The sequence below is a fragment of the Trachemys scripta genome, chromosome 2 (assembly GCF_013100865.1).
Source record: "Trachemys scripta elegans isolate TJP31775 chromosome 2, CAS_Tse_1.0, whole genome shotgun sequence".
Lineage (NCBI taxonomy): Eukaryota > Metazoa > Chordata > Testudines > Emydidae > Trachemys > Trachemys scripta.
This window is the reverse complement of record NC_048299.1, coordinates 258974432-258998785: the sequence shown is the minus strand read 5'-3', so window position 1 is coordinate 258998785 and position 24354 is coordinate 258974432. Positions and strand designations below refer to the sequence as shown.

General features: G+C 40.3%; 1 protein-coding gene across 3 annotated transcripts in view; it reads left to right on the top strand.

Moving 5' to 3' along the window:
• TAF2 (TATA-box binding protein associated factor 2) overlaps positions 1–24354 on the top strand; it is a 95757-nt gene that overhangs the window by 39985 nt on the left and 31418 nt on the right. For 2 of the 3 annotated variants that reach the window (XM_034763520.1, XM_034763522.1), the window contains 8 exons: positions 2572–2686; positions 2833–2942; positions 6655–6720; positions 9250–9502; positions 15286–15426; positions 16778–16888; positions 21080–21273; positions 22142–22281. In XM_034763520.1, coding sequence (XP_034619411.1) covers positions 2572–2686; positions 2833–2942; positions 6655–6720; positions 9250–9502; positions 15286–15426; positions 16778–16888; positions 21080–21273; positions 22142–22281 — 1130 coding nt within the window. The remainder of the gene's footprint in view (positions 1–2571; positions 2687–2832; positions 2943–6654; positions 6721–9249; positions 9503–15285; positions 15427–16777; positions 16889–21079; positions 21274–22141; positions 22282–24354) is intronic. The other variant, XM_034763521.1, reaches the window with a different exon arrangement.

Sequence of the window (24354 nt, the reverse complement as noted above, 5' to 3'; positions counted from 1 at the left end):
GGACACTGCCATTAGAAATATGCTAAAGTCTGACATGGAAAATGCTATAGTCTGGTGCATTTTCAGATGTGATTTCCAGTAAATCACTGTGGCATAAATTACCTGGGGTAGCAGATTGATAGTACATTTTTTAGATCAATGTGAGCCCTAATACTAGCATCAGAGGGGTAGCCGTGTTAGTCTGAATCTGTAAAAAGCAACAGAGGGTCCTGTGGCACCTTTAAGACTAACAGAAGTATTGGAGTGTAAACTTTTGTGGGTAAAAACCTCACTTCTTCAGATGCAAGTCTTGGGTTTTTACCCATGAAAGCTTACGCTCCAATACTTCTGTTAGTCTTAAAGGTGCCACAGGACCCTCTGTTGCTTTTTACTAATACTAGCAGAAATTTGAAAATAAATTTTTATCTATTTTCATTGGTATTTTAAATGAACATTTTATGGCTGCAGCAAAATCAGAGAGATATGGTAGTTGAGGTAATATCTTTATTGGTCCAACTTCTGTTGGTGGAAGGGACACAGTTGTAGGCTTCACAGAGCTCTTCTTCAGGTTTGGGGATGGTAACCAGAGTGTCTAATCTAAATACAAGTTGGGACAGATTGTTAAGTGTAAGGGGATCACACATGCCATATGGTTGTACTGTTTCAGTAGAGAAAACAAAACTCAATTTTATTCATGTATGTAGGGAATTATTCATTTGTTCTGACTTTTCCTGTAAGTAATATTTTATATAACTCTTAGTGTGTAAAAAGGCCTGAAAGCAAGATTACTATTCCACAATACTAGAACAATACATAAAAATCAATGTGCACCAAAGAAATTTTAGAATGTACCATATTTCTGGAGTGAAATATTTCATAATGGATAAACACGCATCAAATTTTTTTTATGGGGCATGGTAAGGAAACATCTAATTTATTAATTCTTCTTTCCATACATAGCTATGCAAAAATACTAGTAATCAGTGGAGAATTCCATGAACGTGATCTTTTTTTATAAAGTGGGTAAAGCTGGTAACACGCTAATAACAGGGTAACTTTGAAAGAGACACTCCTGAGAGAACATGACTTAAAGAGAACTTAATCGATCCATAACTCTTCAGGATTATTTGATTTGGTAATCCCTGTCCTCTGTGCTTTAGCCACATTATTGTTAGATGAAAATACTGCACTTCAGTGAGAACTCTGTTCCATTTCAGTTGTGACTAAAATAAGGCAATAATTGTCACACAAACTAAAACTATTCACAGAAATGGTTCAACCAGTAGCTGCCTGAAATACAAAACTGGTGGAGATCACTATTCGTATTCAATTTTACTGAAGGTGACAAACCCAAGATCACTACCATAATGACCCAGATTGAAAAGCTTCTAGAAAATGGATGTTTTATGTGAAATCTGGTTAGAAAACAGTAAACTATAATCTCTAGTCATATTTCTCTGAGTTTCACTTAGCCAAAACATACAAAAAAACAAACATACTTACTGGTGGTGCTCAAATTAAGAGTCTGGCCTCTCTGAAGAAAGACCCAGTACTGCTAGAACAGCGGTCCCCAAACTTTTGAGGGTCACACCCCCTTTTGCCCCTCTCTGTGCCCCCCCATTCTCCCGGGGTTGGGAGTGGGGCTACGGCTCGGGGGGGGAGGGGTACGCGGTCAGGGGGCTGAGGCTGGGGCCTCAGCTGGACGTGGTTCTGGGGCCGGGAGTGGGGCCACGGCCAGGGGCCAAGGCTGGGGGCAGGGGTGAGAGCAGTGCTGCAGCTGGGCTGCGATGGGGGCTGGCAGCCAGGCCTGTGGCCAGGTGCAGCTCCACTCCCAGCCTTGCCCCCAGCCTCAGCCCCGGGTGGCCAGGTGCAACTCCACTCCCAGCCTTGCCCCGGGCCAGGAACAGAACCGTGGCTAAGGCAAGGGGCTGGCATGGGCCCACGAGCAGAGCCACGCCAAGGCTGGGGCCAGGGCCAGGCGAGGGGATAGGAGCTGGGGATGTGGCTGAGGGCAGGACCAGAGCAGAGCTGGGGGTGAGGAGGGGCTGGGTGGCGCTCCCTCCCCACCCCCTGTGGGGGCTGGTCTGGGCCCCACTGTGCCCTCCGTGCATTCCTCCATGCTCCCCTGGGGAGAGGGGGTGCCCCACAGTTTGGGGACCTCTGTGCTAGAGGAAGTGCGCAAGGACACCTGAGGAACATGGTGTGAAATAATACAGCTTTTCATTATGACTTGTTTTTATTTTCAGTGGAAAAAAATTACTGCACTTCACAGTACTAGGTATTCTGTCTACAGTTCTTTTTGTTGAGCTTTCTGTAATCTTGTTTTCTCTACCAGCATATAAAAATCTTCAATAAGACTATTTTAAAAAATATTCCTGAGGTGCTCCCTTTGCACACGGCTTTTGTCTCCCATTGATGGGACTGAAAGGAATCCAAAATATTTTTCCCTCTCCGCTTTTCTTTGAACCTTTTTGTGCTGTGACAGTCAAATACAAATCTAGTTCAAAATGTGAGACTATTTACCTTATAAATGTTATTTTTATTTATAAAACACTATCTTTTGTCCCTCAAAATTCCTATACAATTTATTAGGGATCAGAGTGGTGTGGTAAAATTTTATGGCAGTTTTGCGTTTAATAGAAAACGAAATGTATTGGAATTGGAAATAAAGCAAGACTACACTTCTCCTGGGACCCAGAAATATGTGGTAAGGTCCATTTTCCATAGTTTGTTTACAACACTGTTGATGTGCATTTATCTCTGTACACACATTTATAAACATTAGGTTTATATTTATATTAGACAAATTCGTTTTTATTACACTAATAATTAAAGTATCTTAATTTTCTTCAGGGTCCTCTTAAAGTAACAGTGCAAGAACTTGATGGATCTTTCAACCATACATTGCAGATAGAAGAAAACAGTCTTAAACATGATATACCTTGCCATTCCAAAAGCAGAAGGTAAGAATTAGAACTACAGAATGCAGATGTTTATAGAATGTATGTATAATAATGTCCAGTGCAATTAATGGGAAGTGTGAAATCTAAATCTTTTAATACTTCTTTTTGTAAATGTTGATAATCTTACTGTATAATTTACCAATTTTGTGATAATAGAGTCATAGGCCAGAAGGGACCACCAGATCATCTAGTCTATCTGTATATTACAGGCCACCTACAGCAACCAGCACCAATTAACTCAATAACTGAAATTAGACCAAAATATTACAGCCCACAGGAGACTATACTGTTATGTACCACAGGCAGAGAGCAGGAAGGACCAAGGTGCACTAATGCCTGAGGCCTTCATAGTGGCAGGGAAATGATTATGTGAGATATACCAAGATAATCCTGGCAAGTGATCTGCGGTAAGTGAAAAATCCTAAAGGTCACTGCCAGTCTATCCTGAGGGAAAGTTCTTTCCCAACCTGACATATGGTGATCAGTTAAACCCTGAGCATGTGAGCAAGAACCAGCCAGTCAAGCACTTGAGAGAGAGCCTGCTCAGTGCCACCTCAGAGCCCTGGCCTACTCCATCCAATGTCCCATCTCCAGCCATGGCCATCATTGATGCTTCAAAGGAAGAAGATTAAAAAAGAACAACCCAGAAAATATTCCGGTGAGGGGACATCCCTTTCTGACCCTGTAGGTGGCCAGCTGAAACCATGAAGTATGACGTTTTAGGAAAATAAGACGACAACCAGACGTGAGCCCTATGGCTGCCAAGTCCTGCCCCCTACCAGCACAAACAACCCCGTCATACAATCACATTCATAAATTTGTTTAGCTCCTTCTTAAAACTAATTAAGTTGTTTACCCCTACAACTCCTATTAGGAGACTGTTCCAGAACCTCACCTCTGATGGTTAGAAACCTAATTTCAAGTTTGAATTTGTTCATGGACAGTTTATACCCATTTGTTCTTGTGCCAACATTGTCCTTTAGCTTAAATAGCTCTTTGGTAAATATCCTTCCTGGCATTTACTTCCCCCTATATAGAGAGCAATCATATCTTTTATCAGCCTTCTTTTTGTTAGACTAAACAAGCCAAGCTGTTCCAATCTCCTCTCACAAGATAGGCATTTCATTCCTCTGATCAGCTTAGTAACTCTTCTCTGCTCCTGTTCCAGTTTAAATTCATTACTCTTGAACATGTGTGACTAGAGTTGTACACAGTATGCCAAGAGGTCTCAGTGCTGTGTACAATGGCATTAATACTTCTCTATCTCTACAGGAAATGCCTTGCCTGATGTAGCTTAGAATCATATTTGCCTTTTTCACAGCCACGTCACTTTGGAGGCTCATAGTCATCCTGCGATGAACCCACGTATCCAGATCTCTTTTCTCCTCTGTTGCTTCCAACTTATGAGCCCCAGCTTGTAGAAGAAATTCTTATTATTAGACCCTTGGTGCATGACCTTGAACTTTGTGCTATTGAATTTCATCTCATTTCTGTCACTCCAGTATTCAAGGTTATCTGGCTCTTCTTGTGTAATATTCTGATCCTCTTTTTTATTGCGATTGCCTCCTAACTTTGTATCATCAGCAAAATTTTATTAGCATGCTCCTACTTTTTGTGCCAAGGTCATTAATAAAAATATTTAATAAGATTGGTCCCAAGACCTATGTTTGAGTAACTCCACTAGTAACCTCCCTCAAATCCAGTAATTTACCTTTCAGTACAACCATTTGCTTTTTTCCCTTTAGTCAGTTCGTTATTTACCTGATAGTTCTAGAACCTGATCCTCCTCATCTCTAATTTTACTAATAATTTCCCATGTGGCACCGTGTCAAATGCTTTACTGAAGTCCAAGTATGTTAGATTTACTGGACTTCCCTTATCTAAAAAATCAGTTATTTTCTGAAAGTAGGTTAGCCTGTCATGGTAAACCCATGTTGCATTGCATCCCTTTACCTCCATGAATTTAATTATTCTTTCCTTCATAATTTGTTCTAATTGTAAAGGAAAGAATAATTGCATAGTAGTGAGGTCAGACTAACAGGTCTGTAATTGCCTGCATCACCTTTTTCCCCTTTTTTAAATATAGGTACGACATTATCTTTCTCCAGGCATAGGTAGATGTATTAAAACCCTTGCTACTGGACTAGCAATCTCATGTGCTAGTTCTTTAAGTATTCTGGTATGGAAATTACTCAATCCCCCTGACTTGAGTGCATTAAGTTCTTTGAATTCTTCTTCCACCTCAGCTGTGGTAATTTTCATTTCTAGATGCTTATTTCTATCAGCCATACTGACTTCATGCACATGTTCCATATTATCATGCTTATTGAAAATGAAGGCAATAATAATATGTTATAATATAATTAGCAGACATATCTACAAATGTATAAGAGAGAAAATTCAGAGGAAAAAGCAGAATCGGTTATTAGCACTACATTCACCAGTAATCAGATATTAAAACTTAACAACAAATTTCCAGTTGTTCATAAAGTTCCTAGGAATTGTGAAAATCTAAACAGAAACTTGTTTGTGTAATATGGAATAGTTTTTAGTAAATTTTAATTCCTTTTGAATTGCTCAAGGAGAAATGCCTTTGAATGGGAAATCTCGCCAAGAAAGAAGACCAGAAACAACAAGAAATAACTCAAATCAGGCAACTGGATTAAAAAATATCATATTTTCCCCTTCCCTAAAAATACCAAGACTGTATTGATTAAACTTATGAGTAAAACAAACCAAATACTACCTCCCTATTCAGATTGTCTCAGTCTCCTAAAAATTTTTTTTAAAATCACTTCAGCCTCAACTTTCCAAAGATGTATGTGTGTACTTAATTTTAAGCATGTAAGTACTGTAGTCTTATTTAAGACAGTGGGTCTCCTCACGTGCTTTGTTATGTGAGTAAGGGTTTGGAGGATCTTAAATGAGTCAGAGTGGGAGCGAAGGGGAATTAAGTACCTAAAAATAGACCCTTCCCAAAAATCATTTATTTTGGAGTTTTACAAAATCTACCAACATGAATTTGAACACCATGATGTTACCCCCACCTTCAGCAAAACATAAAAAATCAAAATACACACTGAGCATTTTTAATAAGCAAAGCTAAAATACTTCTTCATGGAAGTGGCATCACTGATGGGATGTTGTCAGGACCACGGGCAGAGAGGACTTCAGCAAGATGAAATATAAACCCATAACACAGTGGTTCTCAAACTGTGAGTCGGGACCCCAAAGTGGGTCGCAGCCCCATTTTAATGGGATTGCCAGGGCCAGTATTAGACTTGCTAGGACCCAGGGCTGAAGCCTGAGCTCCACCCCCTACCCAGGGCAGTGGATCTGGGGCTCTGGTCTCATCTTCCCCCACCCGACATGGTGGTGCTTGGGCTGCGTCCCCTTCTTCTCCCACTGGGGCAGCAGGGCTCGGACTCTGCTCCTCCCTATCCCCTGGGGTCATGGATTAATTGTGTTGTCAGAAGGGAGTTGTGGTGCAGTGAAGTTTGAGAACCGCTGCTATAACATAATTGTATTTTTAATCAGTACGTGTACTTTATCCCAGTATTCATAGTGATCACATATTACACTTAATCCTGATTTAAACATGTTATATGTTGTTATATATATAGAGAGAGAAAGAGTCAGTATAGTTATCTGAAAGTTGTATTCTTCATTTTGAAGGTATAACTTAAATTGTATTACTTTTTTAAAAACACAGAAATAAGAAAAAAAAGATTCCATTAATGAATGGAGAAGAGGTGGACATGGATCTTTCTGCAATGGAGTAAGTTGGTTTGTTGAAGACAAATGGACATTGTCTCCTCCATGCTTATATATAATTCCCTTATTAGTATTAATGTTTGCCCTAAGCATGTTTTAAGGTTTTGGGTGATGATATTTATCTTTCAGTTCATAATTGCTGTTTATGCCTGTAATCCGTCATTTTTATATTTGCCATTGTTTTTCAATATCTGAGGTTTTATTTTCCTAGTTGGGGATAGTTTAGGAAATTCTGATTATTGTACTATAAATGCGTAGAGTAGTGTTTCTGAAACTGGGGTCGCCGCTTGTGTAGGGAAAGCCCCAGCGGGCCTGGCTGGTTTGTTTACCTGCCCCGTCCGTAGGTCCGGCTGATTGCGGCTCCCACTGGCCGCGGTTCGCTGCTCTGGGCCAATGGGCGCTGCTGGAAGTGGCACGGGCCAAGGGACATACTGGCCGCCGCTTCCAGCTGCTCCCATTGGCCTGCAGCAGTGAACCGCGGCCAGTGGGAGCTGCGATCAGCCGGACCTGCAGACAGGGCAGGTAAAGAAACTGGCCCGGCCTGCCAGGGGCTTTCCCTACACAAGCGGCGACCCCAGTTTGAGAAACACTGGCATACAGTAATATGAGCTGTTTTTGAAGAAAGCTCAAACTGGGCATGATAATGTGTTGGAATAAATGAAGATGTTCATTCTTGTGCATTTCTAATCATATCTCTAAGGTTAGTTTAAAAATAAAATTTAAACAAGTAATTAATGAAGAATTATTAATTCAGAATTTGTTGCCCTTGCATTAAACTTAGGGAAATATTTGATGGAGCTCAGTGAATGCTATGTAAGTACCTAGATGGATGGATCCATCTTAGATGAGTTCCTGAAATCCTGAAATTAGGGTGATCAGACAGTAAATGTGAAAAATCGGGATGGCGGTGGGAAGTAATAAGAGCCTATATAAGAAAAAGACCCAAAAATTGAGACTATCCCTATAAAATTGGGACATCTGGTCACCCTATCTGGGATTCATTTATACTTAATTCATCTTGATTGCAAATTAATTGTATACAAATGTTTTGTACTGAGACCTATATGCTAAAAGTATATTTATAAATTCTTGTATTAATTCACTTGGAACTATCTTGCTCCATGGAAGCAGGGTCAATTCTTGCTGTGAACAAATGCCCACTGTTCTCTCTATGAGTTTGAACTGGTGTTGCTCTCTGAACTGCTGAAAGTGTTGGCAGCTTTCATATACTCCTGTGCTGATGAAGGCCAGTGGTCCATTATTGGTAGGCATTGTCATCACCTCCATGAAGGAGGGCAGCTTGCCTGTTTCTCTTCAAGAGAATTAGGGGTAAAATAATCTGATAAATTAAGCCTCGTTTATGAACATGTGATCTAGTAATGTAAATTTATAGAGGACATTTTCATTGGTGAAATTTTTAATGAATAATTTCTACATATTAAATACACAGAAATAATTTGACAAATAGTACAAGTATCATGTACAAAAGAAGAAATGACCACAATTAACTGTAAGTGGTTCTGGTCATTTATAGTCAGGTGGCTAGGGCACTGCACAGGGACTTGGGAGCCCTGAGTTCTATTTCTGGATGTACCAGTATGTGTGCTTGGGCAAGCTACTTTACCGCTCAGTGCCACTGCTTTCCCTCCCGCAAGAAGTTTTGCCAGTTTTTCTCTCTTTTGTACTCGTGGTCTCCTTTTCTCACAAGTGACTGCATTTTTTCCTCCATATCTTCCCCCATATGCCTAGAACATCTTCCTTGTCTCTGTATATCATACAAGCTCTTTCTTTCTCTTAATCCCTCTTAAAACTTCCTTCTTTTGGTTATTCTTTCATATCAAGATGCATACATAAAGAGCATGAGATATGCTTATGTTCATTATTGATAACTCCTCCTCCTCCTGTGCCCTCTCCTTGTCCGTTGTTTATCATTGAGTGTCATAATCTTGCTGTGTTATTGACTTTTACATAAGCTCCTTGGAAAAGAGGTCTTTTTTTGCCTGTAAAGCATCATATATGGCTACAGTGCTATATAACATTGTATTGGAGGAAAACACCCTTTTGGAGGACATCACTGGAGAATTTAATTTTGGGGAGTGAAATGATGGTTAATGGAACCTTTCGATTCTAGGTCACTACTTTAAATCCTGTATAGTAGTACTTGTAACTTGGATCTCCTAATAGCTATTAGGTATATGTGAAATGAGCTGGTGAGCCCTGTCAGTTTCCACCATGATAGCTCACCACGTTAAAAAACATCAGCTCAATGGTCTCTAATTGGTCATCTTGTGGGTAGTCTAAGCATTGTTCAACCATGCCAGATACAGTCTCTGAGGAAAGAGAATTAAACACATCAAGACTATTACTTATTTTGCTGTTGCCTGTCATATGGCTGCCAGTTTAGCATGTTTAACAGTGGTTTAGCTTTTTTTTTTTTTTTTTGTTAATTTACAATTAGCTGAGACATCTTTTTATTTACTATTGTAGGCTTATAATGTTTTAAGTTGTGAATGTTTTGTGTATCTTTTTTTAGTGCTGATTCTCCTTTACTCTGGATTAGAATAGATCCAGATATGTCTGTATTGAGGAAGGTAGAATTTGAACAAGCTGACTTCATGTGGCAATATCAGCTTCGGTATGAAAGAGATGTAGTTGCACAGGAAGAATCCATTTTGGCATTGGAAAAGTTCCCAACTCCAGCATCGCGACTTGCCCTGACTGATATACTAGAACAAGAGCAATGTTTCTACCGAGTGAGAATGCTGGCCTGCTTCTGTCTTGCAAAGGTGAGATCACATAGCACAGAAATAATGAGAGAAATCTGCTAGACATTGTAAACATTTGAAAATGAGTCAAAAATCATCACAGTTCTTAAATTGGCTTGATATCTGGCCTGTTTAAAGTAGTTTGCCAAGTATTTTTAACATGACTGATTTGAAAGGAAAGCTTTATTATTTTAGTCTGTAAATGGAGACTGCAGAAAGCTTTCATAATAATTGTCAAAATTGAGATGTCAGACATTTAAACCACAAGGGATTTTTCCAGTTTTCATTAAGTTGAAGAAATAAAAGAACTTTTGTTTAAACAATTTTCAGAGAGCCAAAATGTATTTTATTTTGGTGGGAAAGTCCTTGTCCCTTCTTCTGAGAAATCTGGTGAAGTGGTGAATTTCACCTTTATAGCATGAGAGAGACTACTATGTGCATTCAGATTGTTGCAGTATATCTCTTTAGGTTGAGTGGTACAAAAATAAATGTAACGTTAGTCTGCATTTGAAAATTAAGAATCAAATTGTTGACTTAAAAAGGGGCGGGGGAGAACAGTTTGGTTACAAAATTAGTAAGTCCTAAAGAAGTTCAAATGAAAAGCAAATTGGATATCGCTGGAAACTTACAGGTGGAAATGTCAAAAGAGTGAAAATTTAAAAAAAAATCTTAAGGAAGCATAATCAAGGAGTAGCTGAATGTTTTCTGGTGTGCAATAGATTAATCTCTCTGAACTTCCTTTCTGTCATTACGAGGATGTATACAATATATATCTGTTTGAAAATATATTTAGAGTAACGTTATTTTCAAAATCAAAACACTTGTGGCAACATATTTAGCATTACAAAATACTAACACAAAAGATAAAAGTACACTTTCTCCATTATGTGCTGGCATTGATACTGCCTGTTTGACTCAACAGTGACATGCATATTTATTGGAGTGCTCTGTATGAATTCATTATGAAAAACTCAGTAAGTGTCTTGCTTAAAGTGAATATTAAAAAAGAACAGCTTCGCTAGCATCTCCACTCATTTCATTTTTCACTCTGAAAGCTGCTTATTATACTGAACACTTTTATCACTGTACTGTTTGCTCCTGGTAAACAGAGTAAATTCTGCTGAGTGTAGCAATATGAACAAGGTGATGTCCTTGCAAGTGGTAGGTGTTTCATAGAAAAGACAGATCCCAGCCCCCAAAGAGATTATAATCTAAATGGTTTGACAGACAAGTGAAGCTATAACATAAACCAGACTGGAGCATGGAAGAATATGATTATGGGTATTTGGTTATACAGTTACTTCACAGATATTGATTTGTTTGTGTATATACACTCACACGTATATACATATAAATATGCATATCCTCATATTTTTAGGGGATGTGGCAGAAGTGGTTTTTTCATGAGTTACTTGAGTTAGGCCAGGGTGAAGGCTTGACATGTAGATTTTGAAAGGATATTCCAAGTATAAAGAGACAAAATGGAAGAAGGTACAGATGTGTGAGATGAAAAGCACTTTCAGGTTGGCATCCTTGGTAGTGGAAAAGGCAAAAGGAGACCACATCAGAGATGTGTAGGGACTTAAAAACTGGGGAAAGAAATTTGAACTTCCTGTGCAGCATAATGAGAAGTCTGTCAAATGGAATATCGAGAGGGAAGACATGGCTGAAGCAATGGTTGAGAAAGATTTTGGCTTGAACATTTTTCATTGAACGATTGGTGATGGTGAAGATAATCAATGTTGCAGTAGTTCCCAGAGTATTCCATTGTGCTAGGTGCTATACAAAGACAAAGGTAGCCATGGTCCCTGTTAGTCCCAAGAAGATTGTTGTCTAGTAAAGGGCCAAATTTTGCCAGCCTTAAATTAAGGGAGAGGAGGTGATTTCTGTAGTTAAGGAAGAATATGCTTAGGGATTGACAGCAGGAACAGAAAGGTCAATTCTTGTTAAAAGTTGTGAGGAAAATTAAACCGGATTTGGTTGCGGTCTGGAAGTGTGAGGAATTCAAAATGAACCCCAGGTTCTGAGCAAGTCCATAAAGGGTTTTTAAAACCCCACAGTGGTAATTTTGGAATGAATAGTTTCTGGTGAAACAGTTTGATGCAACTCAATGTGGACAGGATTTTTTTCCTTTCATAGGGAAATACTGTGGGGAGAAAGTATAATTTGATGCATTTTAGTGCCAATTTTACCTTAAGGTGGATAGTAGGAAAACTGTTCTCACTATCAGAGAGACAAAGTGGGTGAGGTAATATATTTTATTGGACCAATTTCTGTTGGTGAAAGAGACAAGCTTTTGAGCTTACACAGAGCGTTTCAGCTCTGGGACTGATGCTCAGAGCTCTGTGTAAGCTCAAAAGCTTGTCTCTTTCACCAACAGAAGTTGGTCCAATAAAAGATATTACCTCACCCACTTTGTCTCGTTAATATCCTGGTACCAGCACAGCTACAACAACACTCTCACTGTCAACTCACTTTAATTTTAACAAAGACTAAGGTGTTCAGTTTTTATTAACTTTATTGAGCAAAATCAAAATTTCCCCTGGTTATTTGAAATATGGTTGGCTCCTAACTAGCAATGTGATTATTGTTGTGAAATGTTGGGTTACAGAACTATGGATTTTCATTTTGATGCACAGAAGTAGTATGTGATATTCTAGGATAAAACATTAAGTAGTAACTAAGTTGAATTAAACATCTGCTTAAGATATTGCATTCAAAACTATTAGTAGCAGAAGCAGCCAGATGACACGTTGAGCTGTAATGGTCTGAGATTTTAACAGTGGTATGAATTAATCTTTTGGACTTTCTAGCCATGCTGGTTATTTAAATACAATCTTAGTTGATGTTAAAATGTACCACAGCTGGCCTAGAAGCTGATACTATCATCAACCAGGTAATGATTTTTCAGCGAACCTATATCAAAAGTGAAGAAAATGCAATATCAACTGTACAGCTTCCTGAGTAGGTGATTCCTGGGGAAATGACCATGAAGAGAAAAGAGAAAGCAGGGTTCTTGAGTAAAATTAATTCTTTTTTGAGAGGGACACTTAAGCTTTGGGTCCATTCCCTTCTGCCAAATGGACAGTGATGCTGTTGTGCTGTAGCATCACAATTTAGCATTAAAGATCCTCCATTGCTATCTGATCATATTTCAGGAGGAATGAACAGCCAACTTTTTTATTATGACATACTGTATTAGGGTACGTTAGAACTCTTAAAAATATATTGTTGGATGAATATGATGTGAACAGTGTAAGTTAAATGGGAACATTGACGCTGTCCTAGAGCTTTTATATACACCTCTACCTCGATATAGCGCTGTCCTTGGGAGCCAAAAAATCTTACCGCGTTATAGGTGAAACCGTGTTATATCGAACTTGATTTGATGCGCCAGAGTGCGCAGCCCCGCCCCTCCAGAGCGCTGCTTTTCCTGTGTTCTATTCGAATTCGTGTTATATCGGGTGGCGTTATACTGGGGTAGAGGTGTATTCGCTAAAAGTAGACATAACTCAAGACAAGCTTCTTACCTTGTGGTTTGTAAAACTGGGTCATTCATTTAATTCATGCATGCATGGAAGATCTCCGCCAAAGGCCACATACAAACTATAGCATGTCAATAGAATAGAGAAACAGAAAAAGTGGCTAAGTCAATGATTGAGAAGGTAAGAAATTAATGTGACTAAGTTAAAAAAAATATAAAAAGATACTAAAGATACTGCTGTTGGCTCAATTTAATATAGATGATCTTGGCCCTATATATCAGTGGTGGCCGAACTTACTGACCCTCCGAGCCGCATACAACAATATTCAGAAGTTCGAGAGCCAGAGTCACCTGCTGGGGCTTGGGACTTCAGCCCCGCTCCTGCTGAAGTCATGAGCCCTGGCAGGTGCGTCCCATGGGGCTGAAGCCCCAAGAACCCCTCCCCACTGGGCAGAAGCCAGAGGAGATGTGTGGAGAGGGGGCACGTATCCCTCCAGATTTTTGCTAGGGTTTGCTGGTCCCGGTCAGTCACAGGCCCTCTCCCTGCATGGCAGCTGCTGGAGCCGGCAAGCTGGGAGCTTCGGACATGGGGAGAGACAGCGGCAAACAGCTGGGAGCTGCAGGGAGAGCAGCTGCTTTTGCTGCTGCCTCTCCTTGCGGAGCTAAAGCAGCGTCCCCTCCCTGAAGCTCCCAGCTGTTTGTCCCTGCCTCTCCACAGGAAGCTAACACCTGAGAGCTGCAGGAAGTGGCCACTGAGGGTACGAAGGTGGACATGCGGGGGGGGGGGGGGGGGGGGAATTCAAGCTATTGTGGGAGGGGTGAACCTTTAAATTGTGTCCCCCAACTCTCAGCAGGCACCAGTCATCTCTGGCAGAAGCCCCTATCCCCACCACCCTACTGCAGGGTAGAAGCCCTAAGTTCCCTCCTCCCCCCAGCCTCGTAGGGGAAGAAGTGGGGGGTTTCACGAGCCGCACTTTAACTGTAAAAGAGCTGCATGTGGCTCGCTGCAGTTTGGCCACCCCTGCTATATATTTTGCAGCAAATTGCTTAAAATAAATGGAAACTTAATACAAACACTTTTTTAAAAATTATGGTATGCATTCTTTATTTAATTAACAGTTTATACTGTGTTGATGTTTTAATCTTTGGTAATACAGCTTCCGAATGTGTTTGTCTTACACTGCTACAGAAATTTCAGAATTGAGGATATAGCTCCCATTTTCATAATAACCTTTGTCTCAGGAAAACAGAAGGATTTGGCAGTCATGGGCATGAAGATGGGAGGTTTCTCACTGGGAGAGGATTTGGATCAATTTTGGCTTCTTGGGTTAGAAGCACTGGAACTTCTGTCATTGGGAAGGGAGCTGCCAACCTCTAGAGAGGCATTTTCTCTCTTTGGCTCCTTCTCTCTTTGCCTTTCCCCAAGAAACTGAGCAGTTCCCTGTTTGCTCAATGCTTCTTGCTCTGTTTGACTGAAAATTGTTTCCTGGAAAAAACTGTCGCCCTTCTAAACAAATTAGAGGGAAAACATTAATGTGGCTGTGTCAGGACTTGGTCAGAACACCATCATCACACATTCCATTCAGTCTTGCAGTATATAAGGAATATTTTTTCCTTACTCTTCTGTTGAGTGTCCTTTACCAAAGGCAAACTGCTCCTCTGTTGCTGCCGAATCATAGAATACATGGAGTTCTGCTGGTAACATTAAAAATTCTATCAATAAATATCATATACATATTAATTTCTGCAGACATTTACTATTCTATACACTAAAGATCTCAGAACAGGATGAAACAGATCTCAAGAAGATTTGCCTGACTGTGGTCCATGACTACAGCTAGACAGGAGCCTGAATTGCCTTTTACTCTTGGGGTGGTCTTTTACTCTTGGGGTGGTTGACGCGTGGTTGAAATCTAGGTTGAGGTTATTGGCAGGGTAAATTTGGGAAGTTGTTATTGCAAATGCCTCTTCCATAATTGGCTTCTGTAGAGACAGAAAACTTGGCTTAATGAACAGAAAATATTTGTCTAAAATATAAAAGGAGGAAATAATTAAAAACAGAAATTGATCGTGCAATGGTAATTAGTTGCAGACTTCCTATAAGTAAAATGAGTTCCACACGCTTTAGTTCCAGTGCATAGAAGGTATGTTGGAGATGAGATTATGTTGATAAAAATATGTTTCTGTTGAAAAGAGTAGTTCATTCTGTCCAATTGTATTTTTTTTAATTCATGGAAACAAATATGTGTGCTTTTGTTCAGCGTATGATACACTTGCATAGGTGATGATAATGTGCCTTCCCTTCCCCCTAATTATATAGATTGCAAATTCCATGGTAAGTACATGGACAGGACCACCAGCCATGAAGTCACTCTTTACCCGAATGTTTTGTTGTAAAAGTTGTCCAAACATTGTGAAGACCAACAACTTCATGAACTTTCAAAGCTACTTTCTGCAAAAGGTAAAATATGTTTTCTCATTGTACTTTTTAAAGATATGTCAGAGGAAGCAGTTTTTTTCTACAAATGACAAATTCCACAATATAAATAGTAAGAACACTGTCTGAGCCATAAGCCAAAATCACTGGTTCTCTCCACAATCTCAGTCTGATGATTGTATCTAACTTTGTTATGCTGTGTCTGTTTGTTCCATTCTTGTCAGTAGACAGTAAATTGAAAGTTATAACAGTTCTTTCTGAATAGCTAATAGCGAGCAGGAATCATTTAAATTTAAAATATATTTCACTATTAGAACCAAGTATACAAGCATAATAGAGGAATATGCCTTGCGAATATGTGCAAACGTAATCTTACACAGAACTTATTATGTTAGTTACCATTGTTAAACAATTTTTGTTCCTCTTACCTAAAGTTAAATATTCATATTATTTGTCAGCTGTTTTTTGAATTAACTAATGTACAAGAATCTCTTATGATACAAATATTATTCAAATGTCATTATTATTGAATCTGAAATCATAAAGTTGTGCACTAGTTAGCCTGTAGAATGCAATAATCTTATCACTGTTGCCCTTTGTTCTCCCTCCATCCCGCTCCATCCTATGGTTTGTCAAACCCACTTGTTGCATCTAAATATATATTCTAAACTTCTCAAGTCAAGGACTGTCTTTTATACTGTATGTGTACAGTGACCAGCATAAAGGTGCCCCAATCTTTTGAGGCCCCTCCGTGCTTTTGTGATAAAAAATAATAACAATTGAAATGATTGACAATGATTTTCTGTCAAGCTCTGTTTTTAAAAAATTTTGGGTTATTGAGTTCTGTCCTAACTTTAGTTTTAATCCCTCTTCTTCCACATCCTTCTCCCACTCCTCCCTTCCAAAAATACTCACCGTTTTTTACCATCTCTCTCTCTCTCTCATCCCAGCCTTCTTTCATATTCTTGCAAATGCTTTTGATCTTTGTTTATTCTCTCCGGCTACCTTCAGTGTTGTTTCTCTTCCCACAGCATGTTAACCCTCAGCTTCCTAAATTTTAGATTCTGCTTCTCATGTTTCATTTGCCATGTTTAGCCTTATTTGCCTGGCATCAACTTCCTCTCCTGCATACTCAGAGCCATTTCAAGTCTGTCTCCGTCAGAGCTAACTGTTTTTAGAAAATAACTTCACAATATTTTCAACTAAAAATTGTGCAACCCTTTGTATATAAGGTATGAAGTCTGACTTTCAAAAGCCATCTAAAAATGGACTTTTCAAAGAGTAAAACTGTTAATTTCTCATTTTTTAATTTAATATTTAATGTTTTTGTTTTTCCTGCTAATATAATAAGAATTTTATTTTAATCTTTACACAGACTATGCCTGTTGCCATGGCCTTGCTGAGGGATGTTCATAACCTCTGTCCTAAAGAGGTTTTAACATTTATTTTAGACCTAATCAAGTACAATGACAACAGGAAAAATAAGGTAAGGAACCTTCCTACAAATGTTTGATGATCTATTTTAATGACTCTCTCTTGTTATAGGCAGTATATAGAGCAATAGTCTTTTCAGTACAATGCCCTGTGCTACTAACTTATATGTATATGAACATATAATGTGTAAATATACACACGGATTCAGCAAAAACTGGTAGTAGATAACTTGACCTCCATCATTTATTCCCTGGATCTGGGAGACTGGTATGCCGCCCTCGACCTGAAAGACACTTACTTTCACATATCGATATTTCATGGACACAGACGGTTCCTACGTTTCGTAGTTGGGACAGTCCACTACCAATTTGCAGTGTTCCCTTTTGACCTAGCAACGGCACCAAGGGTGTTTTCGAAATGCATGTTGGTGGTGGTGGCATACCTCAGATGTTGGGGCATCCAGATTTACTCGTACCTTAACGACTAGCTCATCAAGGGCCACTCTAGGGTCTAGGTCCAGTGCAGCATCAAGATGTTGCGAACCACTTGTCAAGCTCTGGGCCTGTTGATAAACGAACAAAATTCAACATTGATCCTGACAGGGCCGGCTTTAGGGCGATTCAGCCAATTCCCCGGAATCGGGCCCCGCACCCCTAAGAGGGCTCTGCAACATCCCAAAGGAGCTGCTGCCGAAGTCCCACCACTGTCTTCGGCGGCAGCTCAGTCGCTGCCACGGAGGAAGGTCCCTCCGCTAAAGTGCCGTCGAAGGCACCAGCAGCCGATTGAGCTGCCGCCAAAGTCCTGGTGGGACACTGGCGGGACTTCGGCGGCAGCTCCTTCGAATTGGGCCCTGTGGTGCCTAAAGGCGGCCCTGGATCCTGATCCAACAGATAGTCTAGCACCTCTCTGATAAACTGTACCCGAGCCAGAGCATTCCTGCCAGAGGCCAAGTTCAGGGCAATGTCAGCTCTGATTGCCATCGTCACTGCCCATCCACTCACCACTGCCTGGGTCAGTTTCAGACTATTGGGGCACATGGCAGCATGCATCTATGTTTTCCAACATGCGAGACTCAGGCTGCGTCCCCACCAGATGTGTCTGGAGTTGATCTACTCCCCGGGCAGACATCACCTAGACAAGGTCATCACAGTCCCTCCATGGGTACTTACCTCTCTGCAGTGGTGGTTCGACCTGATTCTGGTGTTGGAAGGTGTGCTGTTCATGAGCCCACGACCAATGGTCTCCCTGATTTCGGATGCATCTGACCTCGATTGGGGAGCGCATCTCGGTACACTGCTCACTCAAGGGTTATGGTCTCGAAAGGAGCTCACATTGCATATAAACATCAGGAAGCTCAGAGCCATCTGCCTGGCCTGCAGTGTCTTCCTTCCCCAACTGTCTGGCCAGGCAGTGCAGATGTTGACGAACAACACGGCCTCTGTGTTCTACATCAACAGGCAGGGGGGAACTTGATTGTCAGCTCTGTGCCAGGAGGCCTTCTGTCTATGGGACTTTTGAATCCAGCATGCAATCCACCTGGAAGCTTCGCACCTCCCCAGCGTATGCAACACGCTGGTGGATTGCCTCAGCAGGTCCTTCTTCTCTCACCACGAGTGGTCCCTTCACTCGGAGGTCATCAGAATGCTCTTCCAGAAGTGGGGAGCTCCCCGAGTGGACTTGTTCGCCACTAGACAGAACAGAAAGTGTCATCAGTTTTCTTCTCTCCAAGGGCTCGGCAGAGGCTCGTTATCAGATGCCTTTCTCCTGTCTTGGTCAGGAGATATGATGTACGCTTTTCCTCCAATTCTGCTCATCAGCAAAGTCCTCTAAAAAATCAAGAGGGACAAGGGTCATTTTGCTCGCCCCAGCATGGCATCGCCAGCATTGGTTCCTGGCAGTTGCAGCCCCGTGGCCACTTCCCAGCTGCCTGGATGTACTCTCACAGGATCACTGTCGACTCCTGCACTCAAACCTCGCCGCTCTCCACCTCACAGCTTGGAACAGCTTGGTGAATCCAGAGGTACAAGCCTGCTCTAGTCAGGTACAGCATATTATCTTGGAGGGCAGAAAGCCCTCCACCAGAGCAACTTACCTGGCAAAGTGGAATCGTTTCTCCTGCTGGGTGTTAGAGCGGAATATCTCCTCGACCCAATTGTCTATGCAGTCCATCCTGGATTACCTGCTTCACTTAAAGCTCTCGCCTTTTCGATCAAGGTGCACCTGGCAGCCATATCGACCTTGCATCCAGGGTAGATCGGTGTTCTCTCATGAGATGTCAATCAGGTTCCCAAAAGGCCTTGAAAGACTCTTTCCGCCAATCCGGGACCTGGTTCCCCAATGGGACCTCAACCTGGTCCACTTCAGACTCACGGGTCCGCCCTTTGAGCGTATGGCTTCTGGTCCCCACTTGTCATGGAAGGTTGCATTCTTTGTAGCTATTGCCTCAGCGAGATGTGTTTCCAAAATTAAAGCCCTCACTTCGGAGCCCCCGTACACGATATTCTACAAGGACAAAGTTCAGCTGCGGCCCCATCCGGCCTTCCTGTCAAAGGTGGTATCACACTTCCATGTCAATCAGGATATCTTCCTCCTGTTGTTCTGTCCAAAGCCTCAAATGACCAATGAGGAGAGGTGGCTGCACGCTCTAGATGTAAAACATGCCCTGGCGTTGTACCTGAAGCGAACCAAGCCCTTCTGCAGATCAACCCATCTCTTTATCACGATAGCTGACAGGATGAAGGGCCTTCTGGTGTCCTCTCAGAGGATTTCCAGTTGGATCACCACCTGCATCCATACTTGTTACGAGTTGGTGCAGACTGTACCTCCACCAGTAGTGAAGGCTCACTCGAGTAGGGCTCAGGTGTCTTCAGCTGTCTTCCTGGCACATGTCCCTATCCAGGACATCTGCAGGGCCACAACATGGTCTTCAGTACACATGTTTATGATGCATTACGCTATCAGCCAGCAAGCCAGAGATGATGCTGGATTTGGCAGAGCTGTGTTGCAATCGACACATCCATGAACTCTTACCCGCCTCCGATGGTACTGCTTGGGAGTCACCTACAGTGGAATGGACATGAGCACGCACTCAAAGAAGAAAAGACAGTTACCTTTCATAACTGTTGTTCTTCGAAATGTGTTGCTCATGTCCATTCCATGACCCAGCCTCCTTCCCCTCTGTCGGAGTTCCGTCACAAAGTAACTGAGGCAGGGGAAGCCGGCGGCACCCCTTATACTGGCGCATACATACGCAACTCCAGAGGGTGCCAGAGCCCAGCTCTTACGGATACCACTGAGGGAAAAACTTCCGGCACCAGTGCATGTGGCGAGCACACACACCTACAATGGAATGGACAGGAGCAACACAACTTGAAGAACAACAGTTACAAAAGGTCTTTTCATGCCCCACTCACCAAGAGGACACTAAATAAAATGTGTCATTATTTAAATTAAGCAAAATGAGCACAGTTAGGAACCAAAATTTCAAACCTGGGTGTATTGAGGAAGAGGAATGGTCATGTGTTTAAGGCATTAGATTGGGTCTCTGAAGACTGAGGGCCAATTCTCAGCTGTGCCACAGACCTTCTGTTTGATCTTGATCAAGTCGCTTAATCACTCAATGCCCCAAATCCTTACATGCAAAATTAGGATGATGCTTCCCTACTTCACAAGGATGTTGCAAATGTACTACATTGATGAATACCTTAGAAGCACCAAGGGAGAGAGCTGGACATGGAAATCCATATGTATGCACCTGAATAAAAAGTGTCCTGACTTTTAGAAGTGCTACAGCACCCATTAACACCAGTAAGAGTTTGAGTTTTTACTATCTCTGAAAATTTAGGCATCTAAATGCGAATTGAAGTGCCTAATGTAAGATATGCATGTTTGAAAGTGTTGGGCCTTAGTTCAGAGCTAATAAATGAGAAAAACATTCCATTCACAGATTTGGGGGAGAAAGGGTTGGAGTGTGACTATTAACAGAATATTCATAGATTTTTACTATATTCTTCCTGCTCTATTAAGTTCATAAGTATGTGCCCTAGCAACTAACTCATTCAGTTTAATAGTGAATGTTTTATTTTTTGATACAGAAAGTGACTCTTTAGACAGCAATTATCTAAACATTTAGTACAGGAGTAAACTGAACTAAGAGCTTTAGCATTGTTTGTTTTATTGTAAAAAAATAAATGGTGCAATGTGCTCTGCCTCTCTTTGTTCAATTGATGGTCCTTTGATTCAGTTTTCAGACAACTATTACCGTGCTGAACTGATTGACGCACTAGCCAACTCTGTAACTCCTGCAGTCAGTGTGAACAATGAAGTTCGAACTCTGGATAATTTAAATCCTGATGTTCGACTCATACTTGAGGAAATTACCAGGTTCTTAAATATGGAAAAGCTTCTGCCCAGTTACAGACATACCATTACAGTCAGGTATGATTTAATAATTTCTAAAACTTATGCAAATGTAAAGAGAGAATAGACCTAGTCATGTTTAATGTTGTTGTTTTTTTTAATTTCCTACATCCTGCTGTTAACACTGATGTAATCAAATTGAGCTTACTTTCCCTAGCCTTAAGTGATGTGTTCTCTTTATTTTAAATACACAAAAAAGGGCATTAACAGAATGCAGGAAAATATTTTTGGGCATAAGGGACACTAAAAGGCATGCAAAAAGCATTCTTTCATTTAAAAAATATTGCAAAGTATGTAAGGTATTTTTAAAACCATAGAATTAAGAAAACTTGAAAATATCAGGAAGAAAATTAAAACCTCACAGAACAAATACATGCAAAAACTAGTGTTAATGAAACTTTAATGTAGAAAAATTAAGCACTCAAATCATCAAAATCTAAAAATATATATTTTTAATGGCAATGTTAAATGATCACATTATGTATCCCATATTTATTATTCACAGTAAATTTATGAAGGTTATGCAAAAGAAACAATTGGGAGAATATATAGAGTACAAAATGCAATGGGCCAAATTTTCTGCTGGTGTATGTTGGAGCAGCTCCATTGAAGCCAAGAGGAGTGAATTTGCTCTGGTAGGGAATTTGGTCCAGTGTTTCTATCTACTGTATAAACTCATCTTTTATTAATTTTGTGTGCCTACAGTCCTGACAACTATAAAAACCCATGGTGGTATAGTAATTTGGATAGTTTTATCCTAGAAAATTTGCAGTGAAGTTTACAAATTAATATCATAATATTGAAGAAAATAGCTTTATTCACAGTAATTGATATTCCAGAAACTCACTGCAGATTGTCCTCCCTCTTCACCCCCACCCTCATCTAGCTGTCTGAAAGCCATTCGTATACTTCAGAAGAATGGACATGTCCCCAGTGATCCTGCTCTCTTTAAAACATATGCAGAATATGGACACTTTGTGGACATCCGAATAGCAGCTTTGGAGGCCGTTGTTGATTACACAAAAGGTAATTTTAAAAAAAACTTTCGATCACTGCATAAAATTCACACACCAATGCAAAACCTGAACAGTGACCTCAGTAATGTTAAATAGAATAACTTTTCAGATGAAGTGACGCCATGACAGTAGATGAGCCAATGTGTGGATAAAAGAGAGCACAGGATTACTAATAAGGTTTTTGTCCTTACGAGCATGAGTTTCATGAAGTTCGGATGAATATTGCTTTTCAGTATCTCCTGAAGATAGAAACAAATGCCTTATGGAATGTGTTTTTGATGGTATGGTAGGTGATATAGAAAGCTGAAGAATTCCCTTTACTTATTTTCAAGATTTAAAGAATTTGAGTGAGTGGTGTGTTTCTTGATGCAACCTTAGTTTTTGTTTTTGCTAATAGGTTACAATTTGCCATTTGCAGGCATGTTGGGTTATGAATTGGAAGGCAGAGGCTCGGCTTGGCTGGCTATTTGGTTGATTGTGTTTTTCCACTCCCTTATGTGGCTTATTTATAGCATGTTTCCATTTTGAAAAGCTTATTTGCTTTTATTTATTTGTTTCTTTGTTTAAAGTGCCTATAATAGGTCTGAGGTAAGGATTCTTTACTGCTTGAAAAATATTCTGTAACTTTCTTCTCAACCATCATTTGAAATTAAAATTCCACACTAGCAAACTTTCCAGAGGCTATTGGAAATTAAGGCTTTAGTGATTTATGCAAATGCATAGTTAGTACTAGCTTAACCTGTTCATTAGTCAATATTGCTGGGATCTTGTCTTTCTCTGTGCACAGATTGGCGCAGCTGTAGTATTTGCAGGTTATTCCCGCCCAACTGGCAAACTCCCTGGAGTTCTGTCTCTGCAAACAAAAGTGGTCAGGGGTGTTCTAGGCCCCCTAATTATTCCTTTATAAATTTAATGCTTCATTTTTTTTCAGGTAATAGTGAGCTTCCCTTCTCTTTTCTCATTTGCTTTCTCCTTCTGTAGAGTGCATTTTGAGGTATTTTCCCCCTCATTGACCTCTGAGTGGAGTATCTTGTTTAATGAAGGGTGTAGAAAGCTTAGGCTCTCAGGTTCCTGGTGCCAGAGTGAGACTAACAAACTTTCAGAGCTCTTGAACTCTTGTAATTTGAGGTACCTGCTTTGGAAAACAACATTTTTAGTTGTTACATCTGCCAGGAATGTGAGGATCTACTGGGTTGTTGTTTGGGGTTTTTTAGACTATTAAAAGATGTACTGTATCAAAGGCCAGACTTGTCTTTGTTCCTTATAGTGTCATCTAGTTAGCATGTAAATTTCAAGAGCAGATCAAAAGCATTAATATCAGTCATTTAAGTCTGGCATAAACAGATTACACTACATGGCAAATGTCAGAAGATCCCTATTATATTTCAAGCACAAGAGCCTTTAGTTGTTTAGTAAATAGAATAGACTTGTTTTTTTACCAAGAAAGATGGGGTTCTTTATTTCTGTACCCTGACACTATTCATATAGAGAAGTTGCTTTTCAGACAGTCCACTCCATAATAAAAGGTCATTTACAAAACTTGCTTTATTAGCAATCCTAGGAATTGCAACTTAAATAAGTTTGATTTAAACTGCTCAAAACCATTGTGAGCTCCTGCTGCACAGTTTTATTTGCAATGATTTATATATTCCCTTAATGTTTTTTAGAAACTGAATAGCATGTTTTCATCAATTTGCATAGGTATTATTTTTAGATAACCCTGTGATTTAATGCTAAAGGAGACAAGGAAAACTACGTCTCTTAATTAAGCAGTATTAATTTTTCTCCATATAAAGCTATCCTCATATGTAATGCTCCATCCATCCTCTACTCTACTTCAGTCACTTATCAAGCAGAGTGCCCAGAACGTGAGCACAGGATGCTGAGGAACCTATGTGGTGTTACTATTTAGAGTGATAGGCTGAAGTCTACCTGACATGCAGACACAAGACCAAATTATCAGTGCTTAAAGTATTCAAAAGTCTTAAAGGAGCAACCAAAATTAATAACTCCTTTGTGTAAAAGGCACTGTCTTCCTTTGAATATGTGTCAATGTGGATCTCACTCGGGGTGAAAGTAAGCT